Source organism: Clavelina lepadiformis, chromosome 5, assembly GCF_947623445.1.
Source record: "Clavelina lepadiformis chromosome 5, kaClaLepa1.1, whole genome shotgun sequence".
In the NCBI taxonomy this organism is placed as follows: domain Eukaryota; kingdom Metazoa; phylum Chordata; class Ascidiacea; order Aplousobranchia; family Clavelinidae; genus Clavelina; species Clavelina lepadiformis.
The window spans coordinates 10339773-10354490 of NC_135244.1; the positions used below are offsets into that span (position 1 = coordinate 10339773).

Below are 14718 nucleotides of genomic sequence, written 5' to 3' on the forward strand. Positions count from 1 at the left end.
TTCAGGGTAAGGCAAGATAGGACGGACAGTTAGGTCATGCAAGTAATCATGTACAGGCAAAACCAGCGATCAGTCGATGATCATTACTTTTAAACCGTTGAAGAAACAAGATTAAAGTTATTGAATGATTATTATAGCTTAGCAATAGTATTTTTAAAGTTGGAGATATTTGGACAAAAAAATAAACTAAATCTTGCTTAAGTTACTGGGAAGCCTATTATGTGTAAAGATACATAAGAATTTAATCGCTTATTATATTGTTTAAAATACCTAATTTATACAGAAAGGGCTTCGATTGATTAATTTCTTTCGGTATCTAAGTTACTTAGAACGATAATTGTCGGATTAAATTTTTTCGAAATGACGTTCCGAAAAAATGTTGGAGGTTTTTCAATTTATATTGTAAAGTATAATAGAAAGCTGCAAGTTTTTTTCTTGGCGATGTCAGACACGAACAAAGTGAAATTATTTTCTAGTGTTATCTGCTTTACCAACCCTATTCGAATTTGTTGAATATTTGCCCAAAGTATTTTGCTTTGTTAAGCAACAATAGTGACGACAACTTGCGTGTGTCGTAGACGTCGTGCTGACATACAAACATGATTGTAAGACTGATTTTTTTCTTTTACGTTGAGAAATCAGTTTCAAGTCGACAAGCATTGAAAAGAAAGATAAGTGTTCCCACGATAAAAAAAGAAAGCACTTAAATGAAAAGCCTTTGGTAAAAATATAAAGAAACCAAACCAATTTTTATTAAATGGTATTTTTTTAGAAAGTTTTATGTCGACTTATAAATCGGTGGATTACGTTTCGGAAACAGACTAACGAACAAACTTAATTTAGGAGAAATTCGGTAGGTAGCGATTTATAAGGGTTATGAGCCTAAGAGCAGTAGATATGATTCCAGTATTATTGAGTGACTGCATGGATTCCAATTCGCCAACTCCTTCTAATCCGATCAGAGTCATAGCTATGGAGGGAAGAAGCCCCGAAAACTCAGAATTTAAAACCAATCGCCAACATATAACTGAGCTGATTGGAGTTAAATCAGAAGCAGGTTCGTAAATCCGATATTTTAATACTTTTTTGGCTTTTTAACGTTTAAAACTTAAAAGAAATTGTATCATAGATTTTCTCTTCCATGACAAAGTTTTCGCTATTCAAACAGTGATTCAATTCCTTGTTCGACACAAACTATTAAATACTTTTTCCCCATTTTAGGTAGTACACCATTTAACTTCATGACTTCCACCGGAAACTTTGTAGATGTTGATTCAGCAAAAACACGAAGCGTACAGTTGAGTGAAGAAACTTCATCGCTCATTGGTATCCGGTCTAGCAGAGATGCCTCCGAGTCCTTTTTTCGCCTTCCACAAGCTACAAACAATGAAAAAACGATGCAGGATAATGCGTACTACATGCCCACAAGATCGGACCAGATTTCTTATTTGACTCAGTCAACGTGTGGCAACAACGTATTGCAGGCATTCTCATCTCCGACTTATTTGTCCAGCTCCTCAACCTACGCCAGTTATCAACCATTTGTATCTTCCATTACTGACTACGAATATGAAAAAGGTCGCAGTTTGCCAGAACAAAATCCTGACTTCGCTCTAAATGGTCCAGCTGACCTTGTGTATCTGGACCACAGTTCGACATACAGCGTTAAGCCGACTTCTATCAACGATGCCCAGCAAAGTGACGAGATCAAGCCAACTGCTACAGAAGAAACTTCACCGGGACAAAATACCTCCACTTCATTGCCAGGCATACGACTTCCGCCTCTTCTGCTGTTAGAAAAAGCTGGTAATGGAAAACTTGTTGAAAGCAAAAGATCAAGTGAAGGGTATGACAGAGCACATTTGTCAACAAATAAAAGAGACTCGCCAATAGACGATTCGATGTCTCCGATGCAGTATAAGGTATCTTTCTTACCTATTGCATTGATTTAAATATCAGTGTTGTATAGTTTTAGGTATATTTATCTACATGATTCAAAGTGTTTGTGTTGTGCAAATAGCAGTGAAAGAGAATAAAAGCCGGAAAACCGAGCTTGCAAATAATTTTATACAATATTCGCCATTATAAGAAAACTTCAGAATTAAATTCACTGAAGCTCGTGTTTAACGATAAAGGCTTTGCTTTGCTTGGAAACAGCATCAAGTGCGTAACGTTGTTAAAAACAGCGGAGTCTATTATTATGGACCTAATGAACATGTATAATAAATGATATCAACAGTATTCTAAGCATGCAAGCATTGATAACTAATATCGCCAATGCTGAAATATGAGCTAGTGATTTGAAAATGACAAAGGGTAATCAAGCAAAAAGTTTTCATCAATCAAAAATCTTACTTCGGCGTAGTTTAACTTTTGGGTAAAGGAGAAAAAGGCGGAAACGCAAAAGATTGCCAACCGAGCGAGACCAAAAGAGTGATCTGTCGAGCGGAGAGGCTTCTTGTCTTCGTGGTAGATTGACTCACTGGTCGTTGTTTAGGTACCCAGGTATTCCTTCACACAAGCAGACAGTAGAACAAGGGTGCCGTCCTGACTGGCCAGGTAAAAGTTATCAAAATACCTATCAGTCAACGCAAGGCAAGCCTGATAAAGGGTGATGTTGTATTATAGTTTAAGTATGTCTGTCCAGTGCCAACTGCTAGGAAAGTCGCATTTTCTGTAGCTATGCTTTACAATATCAACATTCCAAAAAATAACTTAATTTATGAAATTAAAACCACTAAACATAATTTTGTAGATTCTTTAGCTTTACGTTTTTGGAGTTTATTCCTTCACCAGCAGGAGTTACGTCTTAATTATGTATGACAGCAGCATAGAATAGTGTGTTTAAAAACAACAAAAAATGGCGGAACGATGCAGTCAGGGGAGATTCGTTGATGGAGAATGGAAATACGTATAGCAGTAGTAAAAGGATTTAATGAGGTTTCACTTTTTTTTAAACGTTTGCATTGAATTACTAGGTGGAATATACCTGGTGGTAAGAATTTAAGATGTCCCTATAGTTGATATTTTAGTTTAAGCAATTTGAAAAATCTCTACGCAATATATTTTCTGCCTCATTCCCCATACGTATGCGAAATCTTTTGCACCTATCTTCAACTTTATTTTCAGAAAGATTAAGGTTAAGCCTGCACTTGCTCTCTTATTTATACACGAGTTACGGGGATTTAGAACTTTCCCTGAGTCTCTAAAAATACCTCCCTATATTAGAAAGTACGCCGACACAAGATCCACAGCGCCAGGATTAAGTTACAACCAGCAATAATATTAGAGAGACATATTAGTCATTTGAACGACAACCGACAAACAGATATTTACTTTTCATATCGTTCCAATTTATATGTAATACAGAAATACACTGTTAATTGTTTTAGCTAAGTGAGTGGTTTAGTATTGGCAACTGAGGCTTATGTTGTTATATATTGTCAAATTAATTTTTTCGAAATACCAATATTTATGTTGTATGGAATAAATTTTTCCCTACAGGTTGTTAACGCTGTTGTTAAAAAACGATACTTGCAAACGAGTCAAATTAGTTTATTTTTTATTTGTACTGGTTTTGGAATTCTGGTCACTGCGCACGAGTTATCTCCATCTTCGTGATATTTTTAAATATGCTGACTTATTATCACGAGGTAAGTAGGAAGCTCGTTGTAATAAACTTATGCAATCTTCATAAGCCATGTAATGACGTTTGACAAGTCTCTTTGCCTAAATAACAAACGTTTTAAGTTTTATTTGGAATATATTTGCCTAGCACGAGAAGCATTAGCTAAATGTGCGTATAGCAAAGAATGTTGTACCCTCCACAGGTTGTTTCTTTTAAATAAAATCAATGCCTATAACTTGCAAGGATATTTGCTGTTTGTGGCTTCTTTTGACTGTTTTAAAATTTCCAGCACACAAAATCCAAGCAAGCTTTAAATCGATGCGTTGTTCAAGTTTTTTTCACTCACTCTTTAACCTAAATAAATATAATTGAAGCCGACGTTCACCTCTATATAACTTTCAGGTACAAGTCAACATAAAGCGTAAAATTATGGCAAAAAGTTTCATCATGTTTTCATGGTCAATTACTTCTTATCAAATAAAAATTAACTTCTCGTCGATCAAAAACGTAATCATAATTCAACAGACTTCTGCAATGTAAATATTTGTTTTTTCTCAAAGCTACGCTGAATTAGTCGGTTGACTTTTTCTAAGTAATTTTAAAATGTTCACAAGAATATCTAACCTGAATTTAATTGTTTTGCAATGAAACGAAACGATATTTGCCGTTTTTCTTCCCAAGTTAATTTTAATTACTTCATTGAAGCAATTAGGTTGTGGTTGTAGAAAATCGCAATAACTTGCAAACGCATTTTGCAATGGTAAGTTTTGGCCGGGTGTCCATAGACATTTTCGCGGTAAATGTCACCTCCGTCCTAGGCGAGCGCCATTTTGCTCGTCTCGGTTGAAATTAAAAATCACGTCATTAACAATAGATTTTCCTCTGTTACTATCAAATGCAATTAATTATTAATCAATTAAAACAGGAAGTAAAATTGTAAGTAGGATGGGGTAATAAATTTGTTGCATAACTGTTCTTATAATAATTAATGACAACTCGGTTGTCGTTTTACAATATGGCGACAGCAAAGCAGTTATTAATTGTATAAGGACAGTAAGAAATTGCAGAAAGAATAGATAGTGTAAGTTTATCTTATCTGAATAAGTTAAATTTTGTTTGGTGATATGTTACCGTGGCAATAACCGTTGCATATTGGTTACCGGTATACCGGTATGAAATTTGAAACGAAACCCAGCACAAGTTTGTTTCTTCGATTTGTCAATGCTGTCTATGGATTTTAGACTGTTGATAATATTTTCCAATGCAAGTATGCGTTTGTATTATTAGCACCAATTTTTTGATTCTTCAACGCATCGGCGAGTATAGCGTCAAAACCCCATTATCGGAAACACATTAAAGGTCGGCATATAACTTATCAGCTACTTTTTCCGGATTTTTGGTTTTACACCAATACTAAAAACTTGTTATTAAAATGCAAAATTATCATAATGTGTTCGCTCATTGCTTATGGACTGTGTAGATAGACCTATCAGTATATATATTTATCTTCTAATGTTAAACATTTTTTAAATTATACAAGCTAAAAATATACACTTTGTATATAACGTATTTAGCTGTTTTTTGCTGAAAGACTTGCATTTATAGTTTTCTGTACATCTACCTTAAATGTTTTTTTATACGGTAACTAATGCAACATTGTTGAGCAAATGGCTCAGCTTGAAAGTACAATAAATAGAAATTCCGTTTTACTGCTAGGTTGCTATTCATAAAATAAAATACATGATAAATATTTGCACATAAAAACTATTTCGTTTTCACGATCATACATCACTTTTTACTAGCGAACTTTTTACCGACATTGTCAAAGTGAATTTTGCTTAGATGTATTTTTAATGTCATTTTGCATTTTATTATAGACTCAAGGTATCCACCATTCGAACAATCATCTTCAATCTTCATCAAACCATCACCAGACGCTAGCTCAGCCTCATGCGATGGGTTCCTATCAGCCTTACCCAGATCATCATTTTGCAAGCCAAGCCAACCAGGCCTATGAGCATTCTAGTGATCCACACACAATCGAAAACCTCCCTTATCCTGCATTTCATATGGCGTCATCATACCTCCCCCAAATGTCAATCAACCAAAGGCCCCAGCAGCAAGTTAGCAATACATCCAGCTGCGAACTTCAATCGGTTCGGTCTAGTGGAGAAATTACTCCGCCTGTCGGCAATGATTCGTATCAGAAAAACCGATCTCATTCAAACAAAGATAGCATATACCAAAGATACAGGGACAGAAGCGGTCACCAAACTTCTATTCAACCGCAACCCGAACATGAAATTCAACAAATTAATTCGGTTGAAGCAGGCAAATCAGAGGGACAGTGTGATGTCGGTGACGTTGACGTCGACATTTCTGCGAGTGTGTCTAAACTAAGTGACTGCAGTGTTGATGATATAGCGCTCTCAGACGCTGGCTGCAACAACGCTGAAGATACTGGGAAGGAGCTGTCAGATACGGGAGAAAGTATTGGAAATGACGCATCTCTTTGTTCAAGTTCTATCGCGGTATCGGACCCAGACGTTGTGACAACCACAAGTTCTGGACGTCGAAGGAAGCGCCCCATACAGCGGGGCAAACCCCCTTACAGTTATATTGCCTTAATAGCCATGGCAGTGGCAAGTTCTCCCGAACGTAAGCTCACTTTGGGTCAGATTTACAAATTCATAATGGAAAGATTTCCTTTTTATCGAGAGCAGAACAAAAAGTGGCAAAATTCTATTCGTCACAATCTGACTTTAAATGACTGTTTTATTAAACTACCACGAGAACCCGGGAAACCGGGAAAAGGTAATTACTGGACCTTAGATCCAGCTGCTGAAGACATGTTCGATAATGGTTCCTTTTTGCGCAGAAGAAAGCGATTCAAGCGCACCGACTCCGAGAAAGCCTTGCTTAGTTCCTACATGCAAGATCAAAGCGCTTTTACACCGACAAATGTGATGAAAGCCTATGGCACTCAGCACCCCTCTGCCAACGCTTATTACGGTCAACCTGGCGTTATGCATGGCAATTATTTGTCTCCTATAATTCATTCTGTAGGAACTGGAACAGCACCTCATCAAATGCTGAGCCATTATCCTTCACCAATGGCAGCATCTCCATCGAACCCAAATCCCCGTATGTTCAGCATCGAAAATATCATCGGTTCATGCAGTAGACCTTCCGACCACCCAACAGAAGATATGCAGGGAAGCCTGTATAATGAAACAGGCAGAACCAACGGTCTTCACTCTTCCAGGCAAGATCCAACTCGGCAACCTGATAGAGATGCATCGGTGCTTCCGCCGGTTTCTCACGGCCACGGAAATTCCTCAACAAATAATACCGTGAGCCCTTCGGGTGGATACGCTGGAATGACTCCGCCTATTATGCGATGCATGCCACCCACAAATCCCGCCGCAGATTCTGCATCTGGAAGTGGAGCATCGTCATATTCTTTTCCCGGAAATTCACCCGGTTCGCTTTCCATGAGCATGCAAGCTTATTCGTCAGGAATGACCTCGACGACTCCGTTTATTGGTAGCGGCAATCAGAGACGCTCAAATCTGCCGATAAGATCCACCTATCCCGGCACTTTTGCTAGTCCTGTTCACCACTATCACAGTGAAGGCAGTACTGGGGTAACAAATTTAGGTGCTGACTTTACCACCTTGCAGACTCCGCAGCTAAATACTTTATCGTCCACCTCATACATGAGATCTGCCAGCGGTTATGGTAATTTTGAACGCTACATTCCTTCCATTTAAGTTTAGTACTATATCTCGTAGTTTTTGAAAATATTTTGCGTATTTTAACCTTAAGCAAAAATTGCGTAGCTTTTAAATTCTCGTGTAACCTGTTGTTTTCAGCGAAGGTAAAGTATAAATTCGTAACTCATTATTGCATTTATTCTTTGTGTCTTTAGACTCGACAGTTTTACGAAATGTATTCCAATTAGCAAGTATAATCGCTATTTTGCCCAAAACGTACTATATATGTGGTGTCTCATTTGCATTTATTGTAAACGCTGTCAGTTTTACAATGAAAAACACATGTTCGAAAATCCATAGGTATTTTTAAATGCAGAATATTCAATAAAACGTCGGTAACATGTTGATGTTAAGCATATATTTAATTTGGTCTACCTCAGCGTAAATTTTTTTCAAAAAAACAAGAAACAGGAACATCATTTCGAAATTTTCTGTACTATTTAATATAAGTGATATAAGCTATTCTAGAATTGTGGGCATGAGTTAATAACATTCTAACTATGGTCATGAATTTTGTTATGAATCTTGTAGAGCTTTGTTTTTGCCTCTGATTGTACACATATTTTCAGGAGATGTAAATGCAACTTATATTTAAAAATTTTCATTCCACCACGTCAGTATGAGAAAATGGCATAAAATATCTGCATATATTGCGATCGATTATGCTTTACACAATAAAATTCTCAATGTTAATTTTGTGCCTTTATGTTCTTTCTGTTGCTTATACACCCGAACAAAACGCTTTCAAACGTTCAATGACTAGATATCACGTCCTTTGATTCGGAACAGTGGAAAGTTTGCTATCTTTTCTCAACCTGTTTGCTGTTTATGTTAAATGATAAAACGTTACAAGACTGCACTCTATAGGAATGCATAGTTTAGCACTAGCACTATAGAAAAGGTTTTTGTCCTTAGATAACGGTGCGCGTTGTGGCGTTGTGGCGTTGTATGTATCCTTATGGTGAATTTTTGTAGACGAAATCCTATTCACCAGGGTGAAGGTAGTTACCGGTTCCGTGCTACTTACTTTTTCGGATATTGATTCATTGTCGGCAAACATCTTTAACCACACGAATAAGTAAAGGAATAAGTTTACCTTTAACTATGTATTAGGTAATAAAATTGATATGCGAATAGCACTAATTAAAAAATATGCACGTAAGGTAACCAACTTCACGTTTTGAATTAGTAACTAAAAAAAGGGTAATCAACTTCACGCCGGTATCCGATTCTTTTGGATATCTTCTTATTTATATATGCGATGTAAACAGAATTTGTCACTGGTGAGTTTCGCAAAGGAAATATTTTAGATCAAGACACATGTGTTTAGGCTAAATCTGTATGATTACATGGTTTATAATGAAAGGGATTGGGTATGGTTCAGCAGTTTTCTTCACTTTGGGTTTAAAATGCAAGGTTTTTCTCGAGAACGTGTGAAGCCCAGACGGAGTAAAGCCCTTCAGTTATCTTTGTCTTAATTCTTTACAGACTTTTCTCATGTATACGCGTCTTTAGACTTTTAAAATCTCCCTATAATTTTTATATATTCCCTTACAGTTAAAACTATTTGTCATAAGCACAACATTACTTTTATTTCATTGATGTTAATTTCTCATATTTCAAGACAGTTGAACAACAAACATTTCCTAGTGTATAAGAACACGTTACAATTAAATAAGAAAAATTCGAAATGAAATACAGTAAATACACTATTGCAACCTTCCAGTTAATCATAAAACTATCAGTGAAAGCAGGTGGACAGTATGGTGAAAACTTATTTTTTGTCTTTACACAGTGTGAGGCGTGATTTTAAAGTATGATGCGACTCCATGACAGAAGATGTCAGGTTTGTCGGTCTCTTTTATCTAACCCGTTTCAAACAAATTCATTATCAGTTCACGAAAAAGAAAAACTTACCCAGCGAAATGGAAAAGTTTAGATTGCTATCTCGACTCAAGTCCTTCAAAACAAGTCTGTTCTAAGCATTTCACGATAAAAGAAAGAGACTTAATACTGCACCAACTTTTTACCCTTATATCTTTAAAACAAAATAAAATCACTTCTTCTTTCTATATATATGTGTATTATTTCATATAAGACTAATTTGGACAAATCCCTTTTTCAATATCTAATCAAAAACATCAATAACCTATTGTTCAAATTTGCTAGATTTCATTCTCGTTTGATTTAAATTTATTATAATTTAACATTAAAATTGAATATGTATTATTGCTATTGTTATACTGGATTAATTGATTATTTATCTATGAAATATTTGAATTGCTTATTATGCAATATTATACTCAGTATCCAATTACTTCTTTTGTTGCCTTACAAAACTGTCAAATCACTATTTAGGAAAATTTGATTTGAGAAATTGAAGGACTTTCGTTATTATAACCTTAAATCGTTTTGTTTAATTTTAGAATAAGATCAACCTATGCTGTATGAACCATACTTTTAACATGTTGCAAAGATACAGTGATGAGAAGAACATTCTTAAATAATTTTCGTATAAACATATGAATACCATATAACAGCAAGGCACATTATCATATACGGTTATAAATAATAGCAGTTATAATCAGGGTTTTATATATGTTTCATAAAACAAGATTGGTCATTACCATGCCTTTTAAACCACTAAACCTCTTTTCTTTGTCGTTTTGGTTTCGTTTTATTGCAAAGACTCAAAACCTGTTAAAATAGCAATAAATTATTACGTTTTCTCCAATGAGTGGGGCGCAGGTCCATAGCAGGGTAATTTGTTATTGCACATTAGTTTATCACATACCAAAGATATCGATCATGCCCTCAAACAAGCAATGTAGTGAAAAAACAACTGGATTAGGCAAAAACTCAGCTTTTCGAGCGGTGGCTAATAAAATATCCAAGCGTGCAAACACAACAATCAAGCAATCATGCTCTGAATTGAGTTGTGTTTGAGTGCTCTGCGCCAGATTGTTTATTTTGCGAATCTTCATGCTCGCTGAAAACGATACACAGAAGCAACAGTGCTGGTCACCTTCCCACGTGATCATTATAAGCGCTTAAACCCGTTAAAGCAAGGATGGAAATTTTTGTCTTGATTATCCCAAGTTACCGTCATAACAAATTGATCCTTGAGATGCTTAGGAAAACGTAGGATTCTTGCAGCTCGACAAGGGAAATTCTACTTTGTGGTAAAATATGGATACGCGAAATTATTTCTTGGCAAATTTTCACAGTAAGCCACTCTATATACAAGTCTCACTGAACAAACTTGTTGATCTCTAAAGGTATGCTAAAACAGGTGGTCAAACTTGGTTTAATGTAGCTTTCATCAAACTGATAAAAATTTTCACAAAGTTGATTTCTCACAGATCATAAGGGACGCCACATATTCTCATTCCAGAGACTGTTCATTTTGCTGAATAAAAGAATTAACACTTTTTCTTACAGGATAAAATAGGAATTACCATGCAAGGAAAAGCAATTTGGATGGGTTTACAAAAGTTGGTACAACTGTACACTCATACTTATGTGATTTACCGAAAATGTTGTCTACTCCAGTCCTCCTTCACAAGCAGTATAACAAGCAATTGATTGATTGAATGTTGTTTTAAGACGTACCCGTCATAAGACATTGTCTTCCAATTCAGCCGATTTCTGAGTGACCTGCAAAAATTTATATTGACACCTGAACCTAGTCATATCTCAAACCTATATTTTTGCAAATACAGTTATACTGTGAGCCCAAGACGTTTACACCTAAACAGATTTTTGAATAATGTTTTGCGTTAGGCATAAAGTTTATACGTGTAGGCATACATTCTCATCAATGTTGTGTTGAAATAGTAACTAAAACAAAATGGCGATGAGCAATGTTTCCAAACAATACAGCACACATATGAAGAAAATTAAGTTTTAAAACAAATTTTAAAGTAATTGTGTTTACCATGCAGATACTGCTTATGTAAATTACACAATGTTTCTAGTTTTAGTAACCTGGGGTTTACGCTCTAAGTTCAACACTTTTGACTTTATTTATTCATAGTTCCTGTTAATTTGTTTCTTTCTGTTCTTCGATTTTGAGCCAAGTTTGTTGCAGTGTCCAAATCTAGAAATTTAAATTACTTGAAAATAATAGGTTACAAAAGTTGGTAAGTACTACAGAAAACCGTAGCAAAGAAAAATGCTAACACTAAATTTACGACGTTTTACAATATGTTTTAGTTCACCTGAAAAAACATTCCTTCCTTCTGTCTTTTTCCTATTTCAATTTCTTTGACTTTATAACATTCAAAATCAACAAAACTGTAACCTTAGGTTGATTAGCTGCAAGAGATAATTTTTGAAAATTTTCTAGCTTTAGATTTCACCAACAGACCTCCAGGTAAAAGATGCGTGCAGCCTTAAGTATTTAGTCAGGCAACCGTAGCGCTTGAAATAACGGTCAATGTCTTTTTGTCTGTCAAAATTTTGCTTACTCGTTTTATTGTTTTTTCGAGCGATCCAATTTTCTCACCAGCGATTGATCTACGATAACAATCAGCACCATTGTGCTAAACAGCGTAAAACGTTGAAATTTGGTTCTGCTCCGCAAGGGACAAATATCAAGTTCACATAACCATTTGTGGAATTTAGTTTAGTAAGAAAAAGATTTTAACATCACCGTTTCAGTATACATCGTTACTGAAAATATAAATATCTGTTTAAAATGGTACTTTTCTGTGATATCATGCAGTCGTTCCTCGAACTATAAGTTTCAAGAAATTTATTTATAAAGAATAGGGCCAGTGACCGTTAGTGGTACTTAAAGGAAGCTGATGAGATAAAGCGATAGCATTGGTTAGGTTAAGTGTGCTGCCATTATTCACAGTTTTAGCTTGATTTGACATTGCTGCTTGTCAAAATGGCGTCACAAATTAATGTCATATTTACGCTGGGTATTTAAGATAGGTAACAGTAATAAGTTGTTGTTTTAAGTGCATTTCTGGGTGTATATGGTAATCGAAAGATGGCTGCTTTTTGTGGCAAATGATGATGAACAGGTTACAGCACGGGTTGCGAAACCACGCATATACATTAATTACCACACGTTCATAATTCTATTGAATACAAAATCAATTTTACATTTTGTTGAATACTGTTTATTTAACCTTGTCGATGAAGTGTTTGCCAAATTTTTAATTTAAATTGCTGCCACAAAAACTGACGTTGGTACTATACAAAAATATGTAGCCTATTTCTTTTCTTATGGTTTCGATGACCGACTATATGATATTGCATTAAAAGTTATACAGTACATCATGATGTCATAGTAAATTTTTTGGGAGCTTCACAAATTGAAAAAATATTTTTCAATAGTGAATAAGGATTACAATATAAGATAATCGTACAAGGAACATGTTAACGTGATATATAATGTTATTATCGTGGTTTGTTTTGTTTTGTTTTCGCAGATGTTAAAGAAATTGTAATTTGCTACTGAAATTCGATTGCAAACGATATAATAATAATAGGAATACTATTTCCATTTTAAAAATAACTAAACCATGATTTTATTAACTTAGCTACCTTGGCTTGTATATATAGTCATGCAAAAAGCGTAATTATTTCCAGGGCTGCCAACTTCTCGTGGGATAGAATGAAATGAGACAAGCGAAATGAAAATTGTTGCATAGAAAGTTTTTGAAATTATTAAGATACTTTTAATGAAATAATTATGCTAACCAATTCTGGAATGATTTAATGGTATTTTTACTTCATATGTAGTGAAATGTTTAATACCATTTCCCTTTAACAAAAACTGCGTTACTCTTCTGTAAGAAAATAAGAATATTTTAAAGTTTTGATCATTATATGCGTATAAGTTGTTAGGCTTAGAAGCAGGAAATGAAATGTGATATAATGTACTTTGTATTAATAAAATATTAGGGAATTCACATGCGTTGAGATAAAACAATCTTACATTACAATGCGATGTGTAAAAATCGGACAAAACAAAATTATCCCATTGATAGCCTTGTTTTCCGGTATTTTGTTCACGTTTTTCCATGGAAATAATTTTTTATGATTTTAAAACTAACTAAAAAGAAGATGATAACCATCAAACGTTTTTACGGTGAAATGTACAGATTGCATAGTTATTAAAGTATCTATAGCTAATGTACAAGATAAAATTAAAAAAGCACAACATATGTATGCCGTGAGGTGATATTGCGTGTTGTCCTATATTATAATAAACGATTATAAAAAATTTGAATAATGTAAAATAAAACGCAATCGGGTTCAAGCTTATTTTTTTTCGAAAATATGGGTTTTATTGTAATTTTATTTATGTAGTTGGGTAAAAATGGTTATTTAATTTTCAATTTAGACTTATTAAATTTCTTTTTGTGGATTTATATTATTTCCATTATATGCACCTATCATCATATTTGATTGACAGAAAACAAGCAAGCTCTTAGAAACTGTCACAATTGTTCATAGCTAATGATTGTTCTTCATGGAGATTGATTTTACACCTTTTAGTCATAACCCAACATACCCGAACAAGGAACAATGAATCACTATCAAAGAGAAAAGACATCCACCATGCCTTAACAAGAATACTGTCGAAAAAACAAAGAGACTTTGGTTTATTTGTTATCAGAGACGCAGAAAATGAATGTTTTATTAAAACCATTTTTGTCATTTGGTGATTTTTTTTGATCAACATATCCCAAACAGAAATTAGTATGCGTTTACAACAGATTTGCTAACTAAGCCAGCTGATTCTGCATTTTAAATACCAAGCAAAAAATCATGTAAATAACGACACTGTTACTTGCATCATACAAAAAAGTAAGCTCACAATTAATTATAAAATTTTTGGCTCCTGCATACATAGAGAACGTTTAATTCACTTTTAAATGATCTCAAGGTAGGTTAAATTAATACGCTTTCCACTTTGCATTTCATGGAATATTTTAATTTGTGCCATAGATGAAGTTTATAAACTTTTCGACATCTAATTTGTTTTGTATGTTTAGTGTGAATACTTATTGACAAGACCATTCCATCCGTGTCCTTTTTTTGCTATCTTTAATGTACTTCTGTTTGCTCTGTTTTTTTTTCGTGCAATCTTGTTTGAAGGTTTGTGCAATTTGTCCAACGTTTTTGTGAGTATCAAGTCTCACTAATGTGAAAAAGTACAAAATTAAAATAATTGCGTATATTTGAGATTATCGTTAAAAGAACACTTTATAAAGAAACACATAACTTAAAGCTTACAAGATAGGTATAGCGCAATCACAGAGATTGATTAGCTTTAAAAAATAAAATCGCCAA

General features: G+C 34.5%; 1 protein-coding gene and 1 long non-coding RNA gene across 3 annotated transcripts; one reads left to right on the forward strand and one right to left on the reverse strand.

Annotated features, from left to right (window-relative positions):
* The first annotated feature begins 843 nt into the window (after positions 1–843).
* LOC143460712 (uncharacterized) lies at positions 844–8097 on the forward strand. The gene is made up of 3 exons (XM_076958315.1): positions 844–1057; positions 1222–1922; positions 5506–8097. The coding sequence occupies exons 1-3, from the start codon at positions 877–879 to the stop codon at positions 7399–7401; spliced, it is 2778 nt and encodes a 925-aa protein (XP_076814430.1). The 5' UTR covers positions 844–876; the 3' UTR covers positions 7402–8097.
* A 924-nt stretch (positions 8098–9021) lies between these two features.
* On the reverse strand, positions 9022–11759 carry LOC143459941 (uncharacterized). 2 transcript variants are annotated; one of them, XR_013117811.1, is made up of 4 exons: positions 11625–11759; positions 11392–11503; positions 10936–11061; positions 9022–10813 (listed from the first exon to the last, which is right to left on the reverse strand). It is a non-coding gene; the product is annotated as an uncharacterized LOC143459941 (long non-coding RNA). The 2 variants fall into 2 exon arrangements; XR_013117810.1 differs by having other exon boundaries at positions 9022–11061.
* Positions 11760–14718: the final 2959 nt, after the last annotated feature.